This window comes from Aulonocara stuartgranti, assembly GCF_965226115.1.
Source record: "Aulonocara stuartgranti genome assembly, chromosome: 12".
NCBI classification, from domain to species: Eukaryota; Metazoa; Chordata; class Actinopteri; order Cichliformes; family Cichlidae; genus Aulonocara; species Aulonocara stuartgranti.
In genome coordinates, this window is record NC_138948.1 from 19589198 (window position 1) to 19606082 (window position 16885).

General features: G+C 38.4%; 1 protein-coding gene across 1 annotated transcript; it reads right to left on the reverse strand.

Moving 5' to 3' along the window:
• Nucleotides 1-76: 76 nt before the first annotated feature.
• On the reverse strand, nt 77-14551 carry atp6v0a2b (ATPase H+ transporting V0 subunit a2b). The gene is made up of 20 exons (XM_082555424.1): nt 13982-14551; nt 13609-13687; nt 13227-13324; nt 12987-13124; nt 12739-12836; nt 12111-12237; nt 10889-10971; nt 10693-10786; nt 9872-10084; nt 9257-9407; nt 5451-5590; nt 5185-5339; nt 4951-5041; nt 4000-4118; nt 3557-3761; nt 3309-3428; nt 3080-3199; nt 2862-2979; nt 1722-1893; nt 77-1620 (listed from the first exon to the last, which is right to left on the reverse strand). Exons 1-20 carry the CDS (start codon nt 14096-14098, stop codon nt 1518-1520), a joined length of 2541 nt encoding a protein of 846 aa, XP_082411550.1. The 5' UTR covers nt 14099-14551; the 3' UTR covers nt 77-1517.
• Nucleotides 14552-16885: the final 2334 nt, after the last annotated feature.

Consider the following 16885-nt stretch of genomic DNA (forward strand, 5'->3'; position numbering starts at 1 on the left):
CAGAATCCCTTCAGTAAGGCTTGTATAAACCCAAGGAGGGAAGACATTTAAGGGCTTGAAGAGGAAAAAACAAACAAACCTCAAATACATTTTATTGACATTAAGAAAGAACAGACGTTTGTTGTAAAAGAGTTAGAACCTGAAGTGTATGATCAGAAAATACATGATATTAAAAGGGTAGCATCATAAGAAATTACAATACACCTTCAATCTATATTTTAACAATTTAGCTTTAACGAATCAATTAATAATGAAACAATTTGATTCAACAAAACAAAGATTGCTAATTCTGTCTCAAAGATTTGACATTACAATGAACCACTGAAAAGAAAAAGAAAAACATACTGACAGAACTTCCCTTTACCAACTCCAATACCAATCCTAAACAGTACACTTTTAGAAAATAAGCAAACACTAGTGCCTGGCACGAGTACAATACCTCCAATCTTCACCCATCAAAGGATGTTTGAAAGTAAAAGGCTCGTGACCAGCAGAGCTGAGTCAAAGGATGTGAGCTTTTCCATGGTAGGAATGTTAAGCTATACAGTAAGTAGCAGGTGCAAAGGCAACACTGTGAATGCATGAAAGTAATAATCACATTCCTTAACATTCATCTGCAATTCTGATACATTACAAAATATATATGTAATTTTTTTTTTGTTTAATCTGTAAAAGTATTTACATCCCTTCACACACCTGCTCAAGCACTTTTCAAAAGTTAAAAGTCAGGGATCCTTTGCTTTGTTTTGGTACTACAAGCTGGGCATTAAGGATGATACATTATGCTGTCGTGGGGTGGTAATTTTGGTAAGGCAGTCAGTGCAATAAAGTCGAGCAATGTAAATGAGAGGTTGGCTCACTCTCTACTGTGTGGAAACCAAATCTGCCAAAACAAAAACGCCTTGGGGAAAAAAAAATTAATATAAACACATAAACCAGGATGCTGAAATGAATGACAAAAGCTTGTTAAAGAAGAAGAAAATGAGGAAACACAAAGTAATAAATAAACTTCCATCTTATTAGATCACAAATGTCCACAGTAAGGTCAAAACTACCAACATATTTATCCCAAAGGTGTTTTCTAAGTAGCCAAATGTTACGGCCCTTCGCTTTCTTATTACTGCTAATGTCGGCTAATACTAAAATTTTATACATTACATTTTCCTATATTGATCCTGCATTTGGAAGATTTGTCTCTCCATGCAAGTGACATCAATGACCATTAACAATTGTACCTTATAAAAATTTGATGAGTTGCATGTTAAATCTGAGGCTAACATTTCACCCGAAAAACACTCTGCAGTGAAACTTAATGATCCTGACACAAAAGAATCGAAAGTTACACGAATTTCTGAATCTCGCCATAAATTTCTTTACATGAAATGTAAATAATAAAAAATGAGAATAAATATCCAAACTATTTGATCATACCTCTGGAAAAGGTCTTCACAAGTACAGAACCCTGTTGGCTTGTTTTGGTTCTGGTTACCAACTAAGACAATTTCTCAATAGTCACTTCACAATAACCCATCCTGCTCAAAGCAAGATGGTAGGAGAGAGAAGGAAAACGGGCAAAACTTGACGCCAGTCCCACTGTAGAATTTATTCTGGAACTCCACCCTGTGGATAAAAAGATGAGAAACCGAAATTATAAACACGAAAACAGATACTTCAGAACATATTGATCCTATCACACACAGTACTTTAGTGCTTTGTCTTACCAGTGTAGCCGAAGAGCATGAAGGAACGCAGAGAGACCCTCCATTACCAAGAGGATGGACACAGTGAGGACAGCAAACAGGCCAAACAATGGCACCAGGACTACAACCCCAAGTTTTGTGTCCATTCTTAGTCCTATTCGCATGACCATGGCCCACAGCACCTCTGACAGCTCTGTGATGGCAAATAATAAAATCTACTTCAGCATCCATTTAGAGAAATACAAAATTCTGGCAAATCACAGGTCAAGAAAAATTTTTTACACTCACTCATCATGGACATTAATGTCATGGTCATGGGTGGTGAACCTGGACACCAATGAGTGTTCCAACAGGTCAATAATCCCAAGAAAACAGCAAAACTTGTTTTGGAATTGATAAAACAGCCTAACATAAAGCTGCTGGAATGGTCTTCCCAAAGCCCCGACCTCAACACTATAGAAAATTTGTGGACTATGCTTAAAAGCCAGCTCTGTCCAGGAAACCGACCCATTTAAATGAATTCCACCAGTTCTGCCAAGAAGTGTCAAATATTCTGCCAGATTTACGCCAGAATTTTGTTGACGGCTACAAAAAGCCTCTGACTGAGTCGCAGCTTCCTTAAGGACATTTAACCAAACATTAGTGGCGACGTAGGTATATATTTAAGCCTCTGCGTATACTTTTGACCCTGTGTGATTAGCCAAACTATTCAAACTATTCAAAACTATTCTTGTTTTTTTTAAGTCCTTAAAAATGTATCCTGTACAATTATGAAACCTTGAAAAAGATTAGAGTTCAAAGAAATCATTAACAGCCAAAAATGACAATGCCTTTCATGCCCATGAAGAGTGCATGCAAGCTTCTGACAACAAATGAAACAAGGCAGCTAATAGTCTGCTGAATGTACTGCTAGTGAGTGGCCATCTCATAGCCTGCATATTTAATCATTTTCTCTGCATGTTAGAAAGGACAAATGTGGACAATGTAAAAACAGGTTATGTGAGAAATACTGGAACTGGAATAGAGGCCACAACTTGATACTTGACTAACCTAGTAAAGTCTGAAAAATTAAGTAACAATTAAGAGCAAAGTCCATTGTAACATTGTGAAGAAGCACTTTGTTTTAGAACACATAATAATTATTAATGATCTTGTACTTACGGGCATGTGCCAAGCTTAGAGCCCAGAGCCTTAGGTAAGAGGCTGTGTTGGAGATGCAACCCAGGCAATACTCTATGGTGTGAATGGACTGATGAAGTATCTCCTCTGCAAAGTCAAACTATTGTATAAAAAAGATAAATGAATGTAGCAACTGGTAAAAATGTTTGCTTATGAGCAAATACGAGATGAAAAGGTACCAAGCTGTTTGCAACACTGACCTCCTCTGAATGGTGATCCTCACTAGTAGACAGATCACTGTGACTGCTGCCCTCCTCCATGTCATGAGCCCTCATCAGGCAGAGATCTTCATCACTGCTGCGTCGCACACGCTCATATCCCTAAAATCGAACGGACAAACTAAGTGTGTTTGAAAATTTACACCAAGGAAAAATATTTGGTGATGTTTTTCACATCTTTTAAATGCAGGCATGAATCTCAAACCCTTACCCTGTACATTACCAAGCGGTGACTTCCATTTTTTAGCCAATAAAGGTAGATGGGTTTCCCCAGGAGTAAAACAGGCACCGAGAGAACAGCAATGATCACCAGAAATATCTGCAGACCATTCTGGAAGAAATAAATAAATAATTTAAATAATGAAGGTATGGGACTTCTGTAGGATATTTTAAATAACACTAGACTGAATGTGTTCATTAAGCACGTAAACACACAGCTGAAAGAGTGGAGCTGCTTACCTGTCCTGGGTAAAGGGGCTTCAATGAACTATCATCCTGCATGATGAACATGTTTATGAAGTGGATGAGAATGCTCGGAGCGTCCTCAGACGAGAAGGCGAGCCACTTGTAGAATATCATGAACACCAGGTATCCAAACAGACTCAGCATAAACACGAGCTCAGGGATGAACACCAAGTACAGGTTGTACTTCTTCCTGAAGTATCTGTTTTTTTGACAAACAAAAAGAAGGCAGACTATTAAAAACGATATCATGTTACTTAAGGAGCATAAGTTATAAACATTTTTTGCCAAGAAAACTAAAGGTTCTGTTGCCGTCTACAAGAGCGAACACACGTCTCTATTCTTTCCCAGCTCCAGCAGCTAAAATGACAACTTGTTCCAAAGCGAAATACTGGCTCTTTAAGGGCTTTCACAGGGTAATGAAAACAGTAAATACTTACAGATGATTGTAGGTGCTGAGGATTACCCCAAAGCTCATGTGTATGACCCCGAATATCACTGACATCTTCATCTTATAGGAGTTAAGAAATGTAAGCCGGTTCGTTGCCAAGTTCCAAATCTTTACAAAGGAAAGGTGACATGTTATTACTGGTGACTTCAGGGATTAACTGGAGCAAACAGAATAAGTAGCTCTGCTTATTACTGTGATACATTACCAACATGAGGATTATAAGACTATTACTGTTGCGTGTCTAATAAGGTTACTTTTACCTAAGTGATTCAATAACAGCAACCCTGACACCAGAAATGTTGCTTTATTGAAGAATGTGTGGCTGATAATGTATGAGTGAAATTGGTTATCAAGCAAACTGACTGCTTTTAATGAGTTTAATCAGTTACGAATTGATCCAGTTTACTGTATCAACAACATCCTGGTGACTGATTTTCTTTAACCTTTTTAAATAACAGGATTTAAATTTCACACGTCAATAAAAAGATTCAAGTGCAAAATATCAAAAATTAAGATTAATCACATTATAAACCACCAAACCATAAAAAGTAATGATAAAATCCATTATTCCAATCAGGCATAACATTATGACCAACTGCCTAACACTGTTGCTCTCACTGTTCCTTTCTCGGACCACATTTGATAGATACTGTCCACTGCAGACCGGGGAAGCCCCACAGGAGCTGCACTTTTGGAGATGCTCTGACCCAGTCATCTCATATCCTCATGCTTACTCATTTTCCTGCTTCTAACACATTTACTTTGATGGCAAAATGTTCACTTGCACCCTAATGTATCCCACCAACATAACAGGTCCAACGATGAAGAGATAATCACTGTTATGCACTCTACCTGTGAGTGTTCGTAATGTTATGCATGATCAGTATATATATGACATGATATCATATTTTTAAGCTAGCTCTTAAAACTGTCTACTCACCGGGTCAATTCCCAGAGGGTACGGCCCTTTAAAAACACCTGGAGTATGTGGATCCAAAGTTAGCTGGCAATTCTTACAGGGGACACTATTGCTGTAGGGCAAAAATGAAACCCGTAGTAGTGTCTGTGATTGTGAAACTGATTTTACAAAATTCATCTTATATTCATCTTATCTCTAAAGATACAGTTGTAAACTTCCTGTTATATGAAGTTCTTCTTATTAAAAGGTACTTACTTCCACTTTCCTTTAAACATGGGAAGCACACTCCATCCAGAACCAAAGATGTTGAGAGATTTTGAGAAACAGTCATTGTATATCAGCCCAGTGTAGATAGAGAACAGTCCCATCATCAGAATGATATAACGCCCCTCGAAGAATGTGTTCAAGATCTGCACGTGCACATTAAAATCACTTAATTATACTTCTGAGAGACTGCTTTTACCCATGCAACACAAATAAACTTTAGAAAGGGCATTTTCAAAAAACTTTGGAGTACTTGCCTCATTCCTGGTGTTTTTAAATTTGCGGTGGTTTTCATACAAAACCATCCAGAAAGCAAACAGAGCCATGAGAACGCCATGACCAAGGTCACCAAACATCACAGCGAACAAGAATGGGAAAGTTATGATTGTGAATGGAGCTAAAAATAAGCAGAAGGGGGAAAAAAGCACAGTGAATGATCATTTAAAGCTTTTTAAAAATAAATACGATAGTACAAGGGTGGACAACAAAGGCATTAGTATTAATATAACTGTAATGTAATAACTTGATAGTAAAGTAATGTCACTGCAGCTACAACAAACTGTTTTGAAGGCCTCATTTATACTGAAACACCTGTAAAAACTGCATTTCAACATAAGAAGTCACATCATATATACACATATATACATATAATTTTGTGACTCTTCCACCAATTTTTACACATATAAATATTAACATTGAAACAAAAGGGTATGTTTCACTCATAAAGGATAATCATTTCTGCAATAAAATATGATAGTTATCAACTTTGACTTGCAAGAATTTTAGTGCAATTTTAAACATATTAGTCTAATAGGAGCCTATAATAATTAACCTATATTAATTATGCTATAATTATGAGCATGTTACCCTATTATTATCACCATACTACCATTTTTAATCTAGATAAAGTACAGATATTTATTATAATGAGGTTACTATAGTATTACAAATACATTATTATACTATTATTAAATGGTTTTTGGATCATTGGAACCTTTATTTTTTTTAATAATTATTACTCATTTGGATTTTTTAAATCTCTTTATTATAAAGTAACAGAAAAATAGCTACTAAAACTACTAATACTAAGTTAAGATAAATCATGCTATATCTAAAATATCATAAAAAGCTAATCTGAAGGTTGCCTGCATTGTTACAGGGAGCAATTTGCTTATCACGCACAGACCATTTCAGGCTGTGGTTGCCTAGGTAATAGTGTAATGCAGGGGTAGGCAACCTTTCTGATGACGAGTGCCATCTAAAAATTTCCTCAGAAGTCAATGTGCCATATGATTGCATTAGCAATAAATTTAATAACGCTCTATATTAACAGTTACACACTATATAGAACAACTTTGTAGATATATGGCATGTTTGTTAATACACATGTTAATCTGATCTCTGGTCTCCCACTCACAGACACAGGTCTCCGAGTGTCCAGCATTCAGACAGCTACCTGAGGACAGTCATGTGAGAGAAAATCTGCTCACACAGATATGTAGAAACAAATACTGTCAATAAGGCCTCTGCAATGTTCTGAAGACAGTTAAACTTGTCAGGTAGTGATGTCCAGCAGGTGAAAATGCAAGCTCCATGAACACACACAGCTGTGGGTTCCAGCTGCGTTTGTAGTTCTGCAAACTTTGACCCCCACAGAGTCGAGGTTTTCATTTCATTTCGCCTCTGTCAGTGTGCCCCAGGGCAGCTGTGGCTACAATGTAGCTTGCCATCGCCAGTGTGTGAATGTGTGTGTGAATGGGTGAATGACTGAATGTAGTGTGAAGCGCTTTGGGGTCCTTAGGGACTAGAAAAGCGCTATACAAATGCAGGCCATTTACCATTCAATCAGCTGCATTTCGATGATGCATTAACTGGCATTAACTCGGCCAGTTAATGCGAGACAAATTCAGCTGCTCATTAAAGATTTCTGGTTTGATCAGAAAAGAAAACATTGGTCCATACACCTGAAAGTCCCAAAAACACATTGTGAATTCTGTCTCAAGTCTACGGATGTATCCATGTATTTCCGTGGTGCTGATGCTGCACTGAGCGGAAAGCTCCTGAAGCATTTGAAGTGTCGGAATGTGGAAAGCTAACAACATCCCTCTCATCAAGTTATTTTTAGCCAATTACAAGTTGAATCTGGTAGTTGGGGTTGTTAGTTAAGATACCGTCATTAAGAAGAGGCACAACTAATGTTTCTATGTGAGCTTATTTGCGATGTGCACCGCTGGCCCGGCCATTTATTTTTTAATGCACCTCAGATTAATTCACTGCGTGTCGTGCCCAGGGCTGGACTGGGACAAACAAAAATCGGCCCGGGCATTTTGACTAGAGACCGGCCCACCAGGTATTAAAGCCATAAAGCCTTTGAATGAAAACAAACGCTGTTGTGACAGTGATGTACAGTCTTGTTGGTATATGTATGATTTCTATACATTTTACGTCAGATAAAAACTTTGGCTGTAAGCTTCAGATAATTATTTAATAACAGCCAGACATTTTAAATGAGAATAAGAAAGAAAAGTATTTCTTTGTGCCCCCCTCTCTCTGTTAATGCCCTACCTGGCCCCCCTGGCAAAACTTTGCTAGGACCGCCCCTGCACAGTTACCAGCTGTCAGCTACATAGAAAAGGATCCTGGTGTTATTTGTCTCTCAGAAACAGTTCATAACTTCAACTCATTCATGTCACCTAAAGGTAAACCTGTTTCTCCATCACCTGTTCAGCTCTGATGATCCAGTAAGGACATCTCCTGGTTTCATCTTCATGTTTCCCTCTCACCAGATAACCAAACCGATATCATGACCAGCAGCTTTTACAGCTGTGGCTCCAGCAAACATCAGCTGATACTAGAAATTAATATTAAATAAATTCTAACAACAACTTATCAAGCTTAAACGTGCTGCTGTTGTTTAGCGCGACATCCGCCGATTTCCTCTTTCTGGCACAAAGTGGGCGATCAACAAACAAGAGAGAAAAGCTGATCAACTGATCATTGATCAGTTTCATGATTGAAGTAGAAACTGAAAGAAGAGAATGAGAGAAGAAGTGGCAGCTGTGCAGCGTAACGACAGAATAACTCCAGCTTTGTGTCTTTTTTCCATTCTAGCTGAAGTACGGGACAAACTGTTCTCCTTTTCAGCTCAACACGAAACGCGTGATGTTTTCTCTGAATACCAGACAATTCAGTCTTTTTATGCAACGGTTGGCAACTCTACTAACTAACCTTATGAATAAAATAAAGTTTACTATCAGCAACATCATAGCACCCACCCAGCTGTATAGCTAGCTAATACACAGTACGAGTTATTATAACTGACTGTAAAAAGTCAGCCCAATGAAAAATAAACTCCACCTAAACTTGGTTTATATCTGACCCAGATAGACTGCAGATCATAACTTCTTACCTGAAGTTCAGTTCACCTGACAGTTGGACCGGCGGCTGCCTCAGGTCTCTCCTCCTCCTGCCTCCCCTTTCCCTCATCCACCTGCTGGCCTCCACCACTTGCTAATGTTACTGAACCTGGGGAAGCTCCGCCATATCCGCCACCAAACAACTGACTTATTTTTACACAACGGCCAGCATCTGGCCAATCCACCACCTTTCATTGTTTATACCGTTACAAAAAAAAATAAAATAAAATCATCGGCCCATAAAAATGAAAACTCACCATCGGCCCACCGGGCAAATGGTCGCGCCATCAGTTAACCCTTTGCGTGCCAACTGTGGCACGCGTGCCCAGGGTTGCCGACACCTAGTGTAATGTATCAATCACTGGTATCCTGTGCTCTCACTGATAGGCATGTCAGTTGAGAGAGTGTATCTCAGGACCCGCCCCCCTTAGCTTAATGCGTGCTGATGTAGCCGTCAGCTCTTACTTTCAATACAGAATCGTTCAAACATTCAGAATTATAAAGTGCTGGTTTTGATACATTAGTTGGGCCCATAGTGAGTGAGTGTGTGTGTGTGTGTGTGTGTGTGTGTGTGTGTGTGTGTGTGTGTGTGTGTGTGTGTGTGTGTGAGTGTGAGAGATAGACAGACAGGTACAAATCTCACTTACCAGGGTTTACTTCCCTGTAGCTGCCCACTCCATAGGAGTCTACAATATTCTGAAATCCAGAGGTAAACTTGTTGGTCCTTATCAGGGTGGGAGGAGTGTCAGTTGTGGGGATACGATTAACGAAGGAAGGAACTGTTGCTCCACTTTTCCTCTGAAACATCAATGGGAAGTTACACATGTAACATGTAAGTAGATTACAAGAAGCTTTTCTCCACAAATGTACATATAAGAAATATATACAGAACTCTAAATCATTTTTAAAAAGCCGTACAGACAGTATAATGTACCGTTTTTAGATCTATAAAGTGCGCCAGCTCTAAATAACTTATATTTTATATGTATTTTAAAATCTATACATAAACATGTATTAACAATAACACATCTTTGTAGTTCTTTTTCACAAATACACACTTTTACACTTCTCAACCTGCAAAATGAATCAATAGTGAGCCCTCAGTACCCAAGCAACGCAAAATGTGTTTTTCTTTAAATAAAGTGGGGCAAAGACTGATGCCTCACACAGCATTTGCTTTTATCATAATAAAACCAAGCCCTTTAAACAACAGCAAAGGTTAAATAAACAGAAAAGCCTCCAGTCAGGCTGAAGTTCCTCACCGATCCGTCTTCTAGCGCTCTCCGCAGTGCAGGAATGTCACTGACAGGACACCACACCTCTGCGATCAAACACTTATTGGTCACATCAAAACTACACAGGTTCAGAACATAGTAGATGGCCTTCATCTTCTTGACTTGGACGACCCAGATGTAGACAGATTCTGAAGCCTTGATCAGGACCTGTCTCAGGTAGTCTTCTGTCCTATGAAGCACCTGGATACAGTAACAGGTAAACACGACTGTTAGTGTGATGTATAGCTTCAGATTATTAAGAATTTCTTTTTAAAAGAGAGAGATTAAAAGTTACAAAACATTTTATTTTATTTTAAGATGATGTATGTGACATTTAAAAAGAACAACATGTTCAAATTTAGACCTTTGTGAGTGTTTGTGTGTGAATATAAGAGGAAAAAGCTATAAAACAGGCAAAAGACAAAGCAGTGGGGAGATAAAGAGAGAGTGGCATGTATAAAGTTTCAGCTGAGGCCTCATGTTGATCATGTGCTACAGCGGCTGAGTGGAATTCCATCTTTCAGTCACAGTGGGTTAATGCTACCAAAGGATTCACAGTGCAATGCTCTTGTTAGGAGCTGAGCTGTTTGTGCAGTTTTGCTCACTGGCTAACAAGAACAACAGCCAGGTTAATCGTTCAGAAAACAGATCAACCATTTCATTTTGTTCTTTGACCGTGAAAAGAAGTTCAAAGCAGAAATCGTGTGTATAACATAAAGAAAGAGTATTCTCTTGTCACACATAATAACTTTTTCTGTCCTTAACTAAACACTTGTATGATCAGATAATTAAGCAAACAACAGACATACAGTTTTCAGGTCCTGAATGCGAGTTCTTAGTCCTTCCACAACATCGTCCCTCTCCTCGTTGTTACTGGGATAGGGGTACAGGTGACAGTGGTAGCTGTGGAGAGAAAAAAGTATGCCATTATTTATAGCTTACTACTATTGGACATAGAGTCTAAAACAGATGCCAGCCTTTTAACGAGTCCTGTGAAATATTTACCAGTCACAGATCTTTTTCACTTTCTGACCAATTTGGTCTCCCCAGTAGGAAATCAGGAACACCACACTTTTGGTAGGTTCACCCTGCAGAAAAAGGAAGTGTAAAAAAATAAAGGAGACACCACTGACACAAAAAATACAAGTTTAATATGAGAAGGATTTCAGGTTTTACTTATATATGTAACTTTAATAAAAATCTAAGGAAAACAAAAAACTGATTTAGATGCATTTGTACAATCAGCTGTTGTTTACCAAAAAAAATGAGAGGAAATACAGCTGATGACCTGAAAGCTCTTTGACCTTGAAAACCCCAATTTTTGAAAAAGCACGACTCTCTCTCTCTTTTTGTGGAGTTTAGTGATGAGCGTTAGCACGCCTTTCCGATCTTCCATCAGTAAAAATCCATCTGACATTCCATTAGTGAGGTCATGCCTCTGGTCAAGCAGAGGAAATTCCCAAGTGGATTAGTGGTATCTCTCACTATGAATAGACAACATCACAGCACTCACTGTTTATATCAACAACTAGTAAAGAATACTTAAGAGCTTCAAAAGAGTCATCTACTATTTTGTCCCATAACAAATCTGGGATTTAAGCTTTGGGTGGTCCCGAGTCTGGATAAACTGGGAAGGTTGTGTCAGGAAGTCAGGACATCCTACATAAAATCTTTGCCAAACCACACATGCAGGTCACCAAGAGGAGCAAATCCATGATTCACAACTCTCTACGATACTCTCCCACCTCCATCCTCTGATCTCCAGCAAAACAAGACGGACTTGTTCTCAGTAATATTTAATAACATCAATACCATGTGTGCACACAGCAAGGGAGGGGGGAGACAGAAAAAGAGACGGGAGTTTATTTCCCATTTCTACCATGAAATGAAAGTAATGTGCATAGCGGAAGAGTTACTTAGGTATATAAGCATGTTTTCTCATTATTACATGTGGACAAAGATGTTAAAATCAATTTGTACTAAAGTTTTTAGTGTGCTATTAAAGCTAACTTACAGTTAATTTGATTTAAATCAAATAAACCTGGTTCATTAACTTGTTGTACAAAGTCAAATATCCTTAATCAAGCCTAGTTAGGAAATAAGATACAGGCAAAATTTTAAAAGGAAGCTTCTTTTGTTTCTTTCTGTCTCATGTTTTTACGTCACACCGTAAAACATAACAAAATATAACAAAAGTAAATTGGAATCCAAATCATGTTTAACCTACCGTGTCAGGATCTTCCAGATACTCTTCGACTTCAGCATAGCTAAGGATGGTGTAGCCTTTACATACTCTCCAAAGCATTCGCTCAAACGCCTCGATCTTCACCCTCTGAATAAGGCCAGAAATGAAACTGCAAAAGACAAACGAGCAGCTGTCAGACCTCATCCTCTATCAAGATCAATTAAATTAATTAAATATAAATAAAAATTTAATGTATCAATATAAAGGGAATGACACCAAGTACATCCTGACTGCACTAGCACTGTAAGTTTAGCCACCTTTTCTTTGAGCCCTCATTGTCACTACACATTCAACTAAATCTGTGCCCCACCACACTATCTCTCTGTTTTTACAAAGTCTAAATATATTTTTGCTTCATTAATCAGTTCTTTCAAAAAGCCACAGCTGCCTCACAGTTTCAGAGCATTTTGTGAATAGCTTGTTTGTTTGTGGGTGTTCTAAGTATAAAGTGCATCTGTGAGTAAGAAGAGCAGCGGCAGACAGAAAAGGAAACAGAAAACTATTTAGAAAGAAAATAAATGTGCATCTGTCCTCATTCATGTGGAGCATTCACTTTGTATAACATAAATAAAATGCTGACTGATAAGGCTGACAGAATTGTATCCCTCACCCCAGTTTGGCTCCTAGCCTCTGCATGCTGCTGTAGTCCATCAATGTGTCTTTTTCCAGGAAGGGAAACTCCTCATACTGTACTTGCAAGGGCTCCCGCTATAAGTGAAGACAAGACGCAGGAGGGTAAAGAAGGCAACTGAAATGAAATCAGCCAGCACACTAATTTCTGAGCCATGAAAGAAAAACAATGTGGCATCGTAGTGAGAATGTGGGTTTTTCAAGAGGTGAGCCAACACAAACACTAACCTCAGCATTTCTTTGGACAAAGTTGCGTGTGATGCGCAGCATGTGTGTGTACTCTGTCAACTCCAGCAGATTCCTCTGCAGCTTCTCCTTATTCCTGGTGACTTCACCTAATTCCATCTCTAGCCTCTGTAGCTGTTCCTGAGAAACGATAGGAACGTGTAATATTTAGCAATACATGACAGCAATAATAATACTAAAAATGATGATTATGATAAAAATAATAATAAGATAGTAACTAACCATTATAGTCATGACATGCTTGGGTAAAGGAGCTGCTGGGTTCACATCTGTTTCTGGCAGTGAAATATCTGCTTTCTTGATTTCCCTCAGAAGGTATCCTGTTATAAACAACAAGCGATTTTTAACTTTATGAAACTATCATAACCGCTTCCAAACACCGTGACCAGCCTTTGAAAAACACTGAAATTGAAGACAAGTCTGACAGTGTGCTACTCTCTTCCTAATTTAATAATCCAGGGTTTGGTTAACCGAGTTAAGCATTCAACTAAATCTACAACCAGCTGACATTTCCCATGACTCGATTTACCTTCAGTGAGGAGATCTTCTTCCCACCATAAGCAGCCAAGAACTATTAAAATGTCAAAGACTAACATATGCTTACCGAGGATCCTCTCCATTTCTTCACATTTTTTGATCTCATTGACATATTTTCTCTGGAATGCGTTAACAGTGGGATTGAGCTGAAACAGGTGAAAAGTACATGTTCGTTAGCACCTTCTCATGCAGGACTCTGAACATATCTCATGAATAAACTTAAAAAACTGTGCAATAAGTCTATGTATGATCCCATTTATGATAGCATTAAGACATATGCCGGTGACTTCCGCGTTCACTTTATGTACTGAGCAAACGTCACTGCATTATTTGATGACTGTAGAGAACTTTTAGATTACTGTCAAAAAATTCAGCTACAACTTTTTAAGTGATGAATTACTGTTTCTAGCAGATTCAAAGCGGTCTGTTTTCGTACTTACATCTCTGAACTCTGCAAGCCCCAGTTCTCCAAGTTCACTGATGCAGTCGTACGCGGACCCAGACTGTAGAAACAGCTGGGCCAAACACATCTCTTCACCCCGGAGCAGAGAAGCCATCGTGACAGTTCTATCTGATATTCCCCTCTTCCGCGGGTGGGCTAATGTTAGCAAGCTAAACGGTGCTGTTTCTCCAGATTTTATGTTAGCAATGTTCAGTCGAGTAGTCCGTAGCCCTTGTCATGATGTGGCTCAGGTGATAAAACTAGACTTCCCTTACATAACTCCTGATTTACATAGCTATCATTACAGCACACTATCGCTGTTAGCTAGCTAACTGGCTAGCCAAGTGCCGTGTTGTTGACTCTTGGATGGGGAAAAATGTTTCAGTAAAGTTGAATGTGAAGCTAAGAAATAATAAGTGTTACGACCGCTAAATCCTAGTACGTGGCGAAAAGTCTTAGACTTTACGAAGTTTTAGCCTACGTCCGCAACACTCACGTCACTGCACTTCACACTGTTGAATGCGATCAACTTCCACGGCACCCAGTGTACCTTTGACCAATGACGGCAGCCTCCTGGAATCTGCGCACAACACAGTCAACATAACGCTAAACCCTGAACGCTGACTGAAGGTTCATGACCTGAGACAAAAACTTCGACCTCTTAGAAGTTTTTTATTGGATTCTTTCAAGAATTATATGGAAGGTTGTTTACACCACTGAAAAAAAAAGCCAAACGCAAAGACTCAAACTTCTGAGGAAGTTGACATTTTTACATAACAAAGTATTAATGACAAAGTATTTTCCACCTCCTTACTATTTTTGCATAATTTTCACACTTACATGTTTCAGATCATCACATTTTAATATTGATAAATAAAGACAAATTAAGTAAATAAAAAATGCAGTTTTTAAATAATGCTTTTATTTATTAAGTGAAAAAATCCCAACCCAATCCAAACCTCGCCATATGAAAAAAGTAATTGTCCTCACTTGTTAAATCGTGAATTAACTGTGATTAACCACAATATTTTGAAAGCTAGATTCAGTGGCAAAAAGCCATAGTCATGCCTGATTACTGCCACACCCGCAGAATCAGTTATCACTTAAAAAGACCAACTGTCTGACAAAGTGAAGTACACTAAAAGACCTCAAAAAGCAACACATCATGCCACGTTCTAAAGAAACAGCTGAGAAACAAAGTCCTTGACATCTATCAGTCTACAAAGTGTTACAAGGCCATTTGTAAGACTTAAGTGAGTGAAAGCCATTATCCCTAAATGGAGAAAACATGGAACAGTGGTGAACTTTTCCAGCAGTGGCTGGCCTGCCAAAATTACTCCAAGATCGTGCTGATGACACACTCACGAGGGCAAAAAAGACCCCAGACCGACATCTAAAGGACTGCAGGTCTCACTTGGCTCAGTTAAGGTCAGGGTTCATGATTAAAGTAAGAAAGAGAATGGGCAAAAATGGCATGCATGGGAGAGTTTGAGGAGAAAAACACTGCTGACCAAAAAAGAACACAAAGGCTTGTCTCACATTTGCCAAAAAAAACATGGTGATGATCCCCAAGACTTTTGAGAAAAGTTTTCTCAAAAACGTTTTGGAAGGTTTGAGTGCTGTTGCATCTGGTTTAAAACGAACACAGAATTTCAAAAAAAGAGCAACATTCCAACAGTCCAACATGGTGGTGGCAGTGTGATGGTCTGAGGCTGCTTTGCTGCTTAAGGACGTGTTCAAATTGCTGTAATTGATGGAACCATGAACTCTGAATGTCCAGCCATCAGTTACTATGCTGAAGCTCAAGAGCGCTCAGATTAAGCAGCAGGACAATGATCTGAAAAAAAAAAAAGATCTGCCAAGCGTGGCACAGCCAGTTATTAGATTTGAGGGCATATTCAGAACTGGGCCAGGTATGTTTGGATAGCTTTTTTCTATGAATGAACTAGAGTTTGTATTTACTTGAGAAAAAGAAAGTTTTTTACTTTCTTTGTCTAAAGTTGAATTTTATTTGATGGTCTGAAACACATGTGACAAATGAGTAAAAAAAAATAATCAGGAAGGCAGCAAATCCTTTTTCACAGCACTGTACCCCAAATTTTGACTTGTGGATGGCTTTCTTTTCAGTGGCAGAAGCAAGCTTCTACAGGAGGTAAAATAGGTCGCATAAATCTGATTTCACAGACAGAATAAATCTATATTTTATCATTTAGGTTCTTCTAAAACCATTTTGGAGTCATGGTTGTGATGCTGCTGAAGTGAACTGAAAATATTAGGAAGTTTATTACGTATTGCTGAAAAAACAGAGAAACTGAGAGAATGAAATCCTCCTTAAAAATTACATTTGAATATGCACTTCCCCAAAATGGCTATTGAACTGCATTATTCATACAATGCATTTGCATTTTTAGCAATCTTAGCACATACATTGGTAACTGGCTGTCACAGAGTATGTACAAGCCATATCACCAAAAACAAATGAAAAGAATAACGTAGTAATTTAACAGCCCAAACTGAAGCCTAATTGCCCCAAATCCTTTGTTTGAGTTCATTTGTGTAATTTCCCCGTTTCCATTTTGTTGTGCTGTTAGTGTACTCAGAGCAGTAAAGAAGACGCCAGAGGTTCATTTATACTATGTTCCATTTTCACTGTGTATCTAGTGGACATTTGAAGATAGTACACAGAATAGTTTGTGTAAAAATAAATAAAATGTAGATTCAATAAGTGTGATGACTAAAAAAAAAAAAAAAAAGAACAATTACTCTAAAAATAAAATAGTGCAAAATGGAAAGGAAACACAAATTAACAAAAGAGGAAGTGATGTGGCTGCGTAGACACACCTCATCACAAAGTGCACACTGCAGCAATAAACAGCAACAGAACGCTGACTGATGCACATCT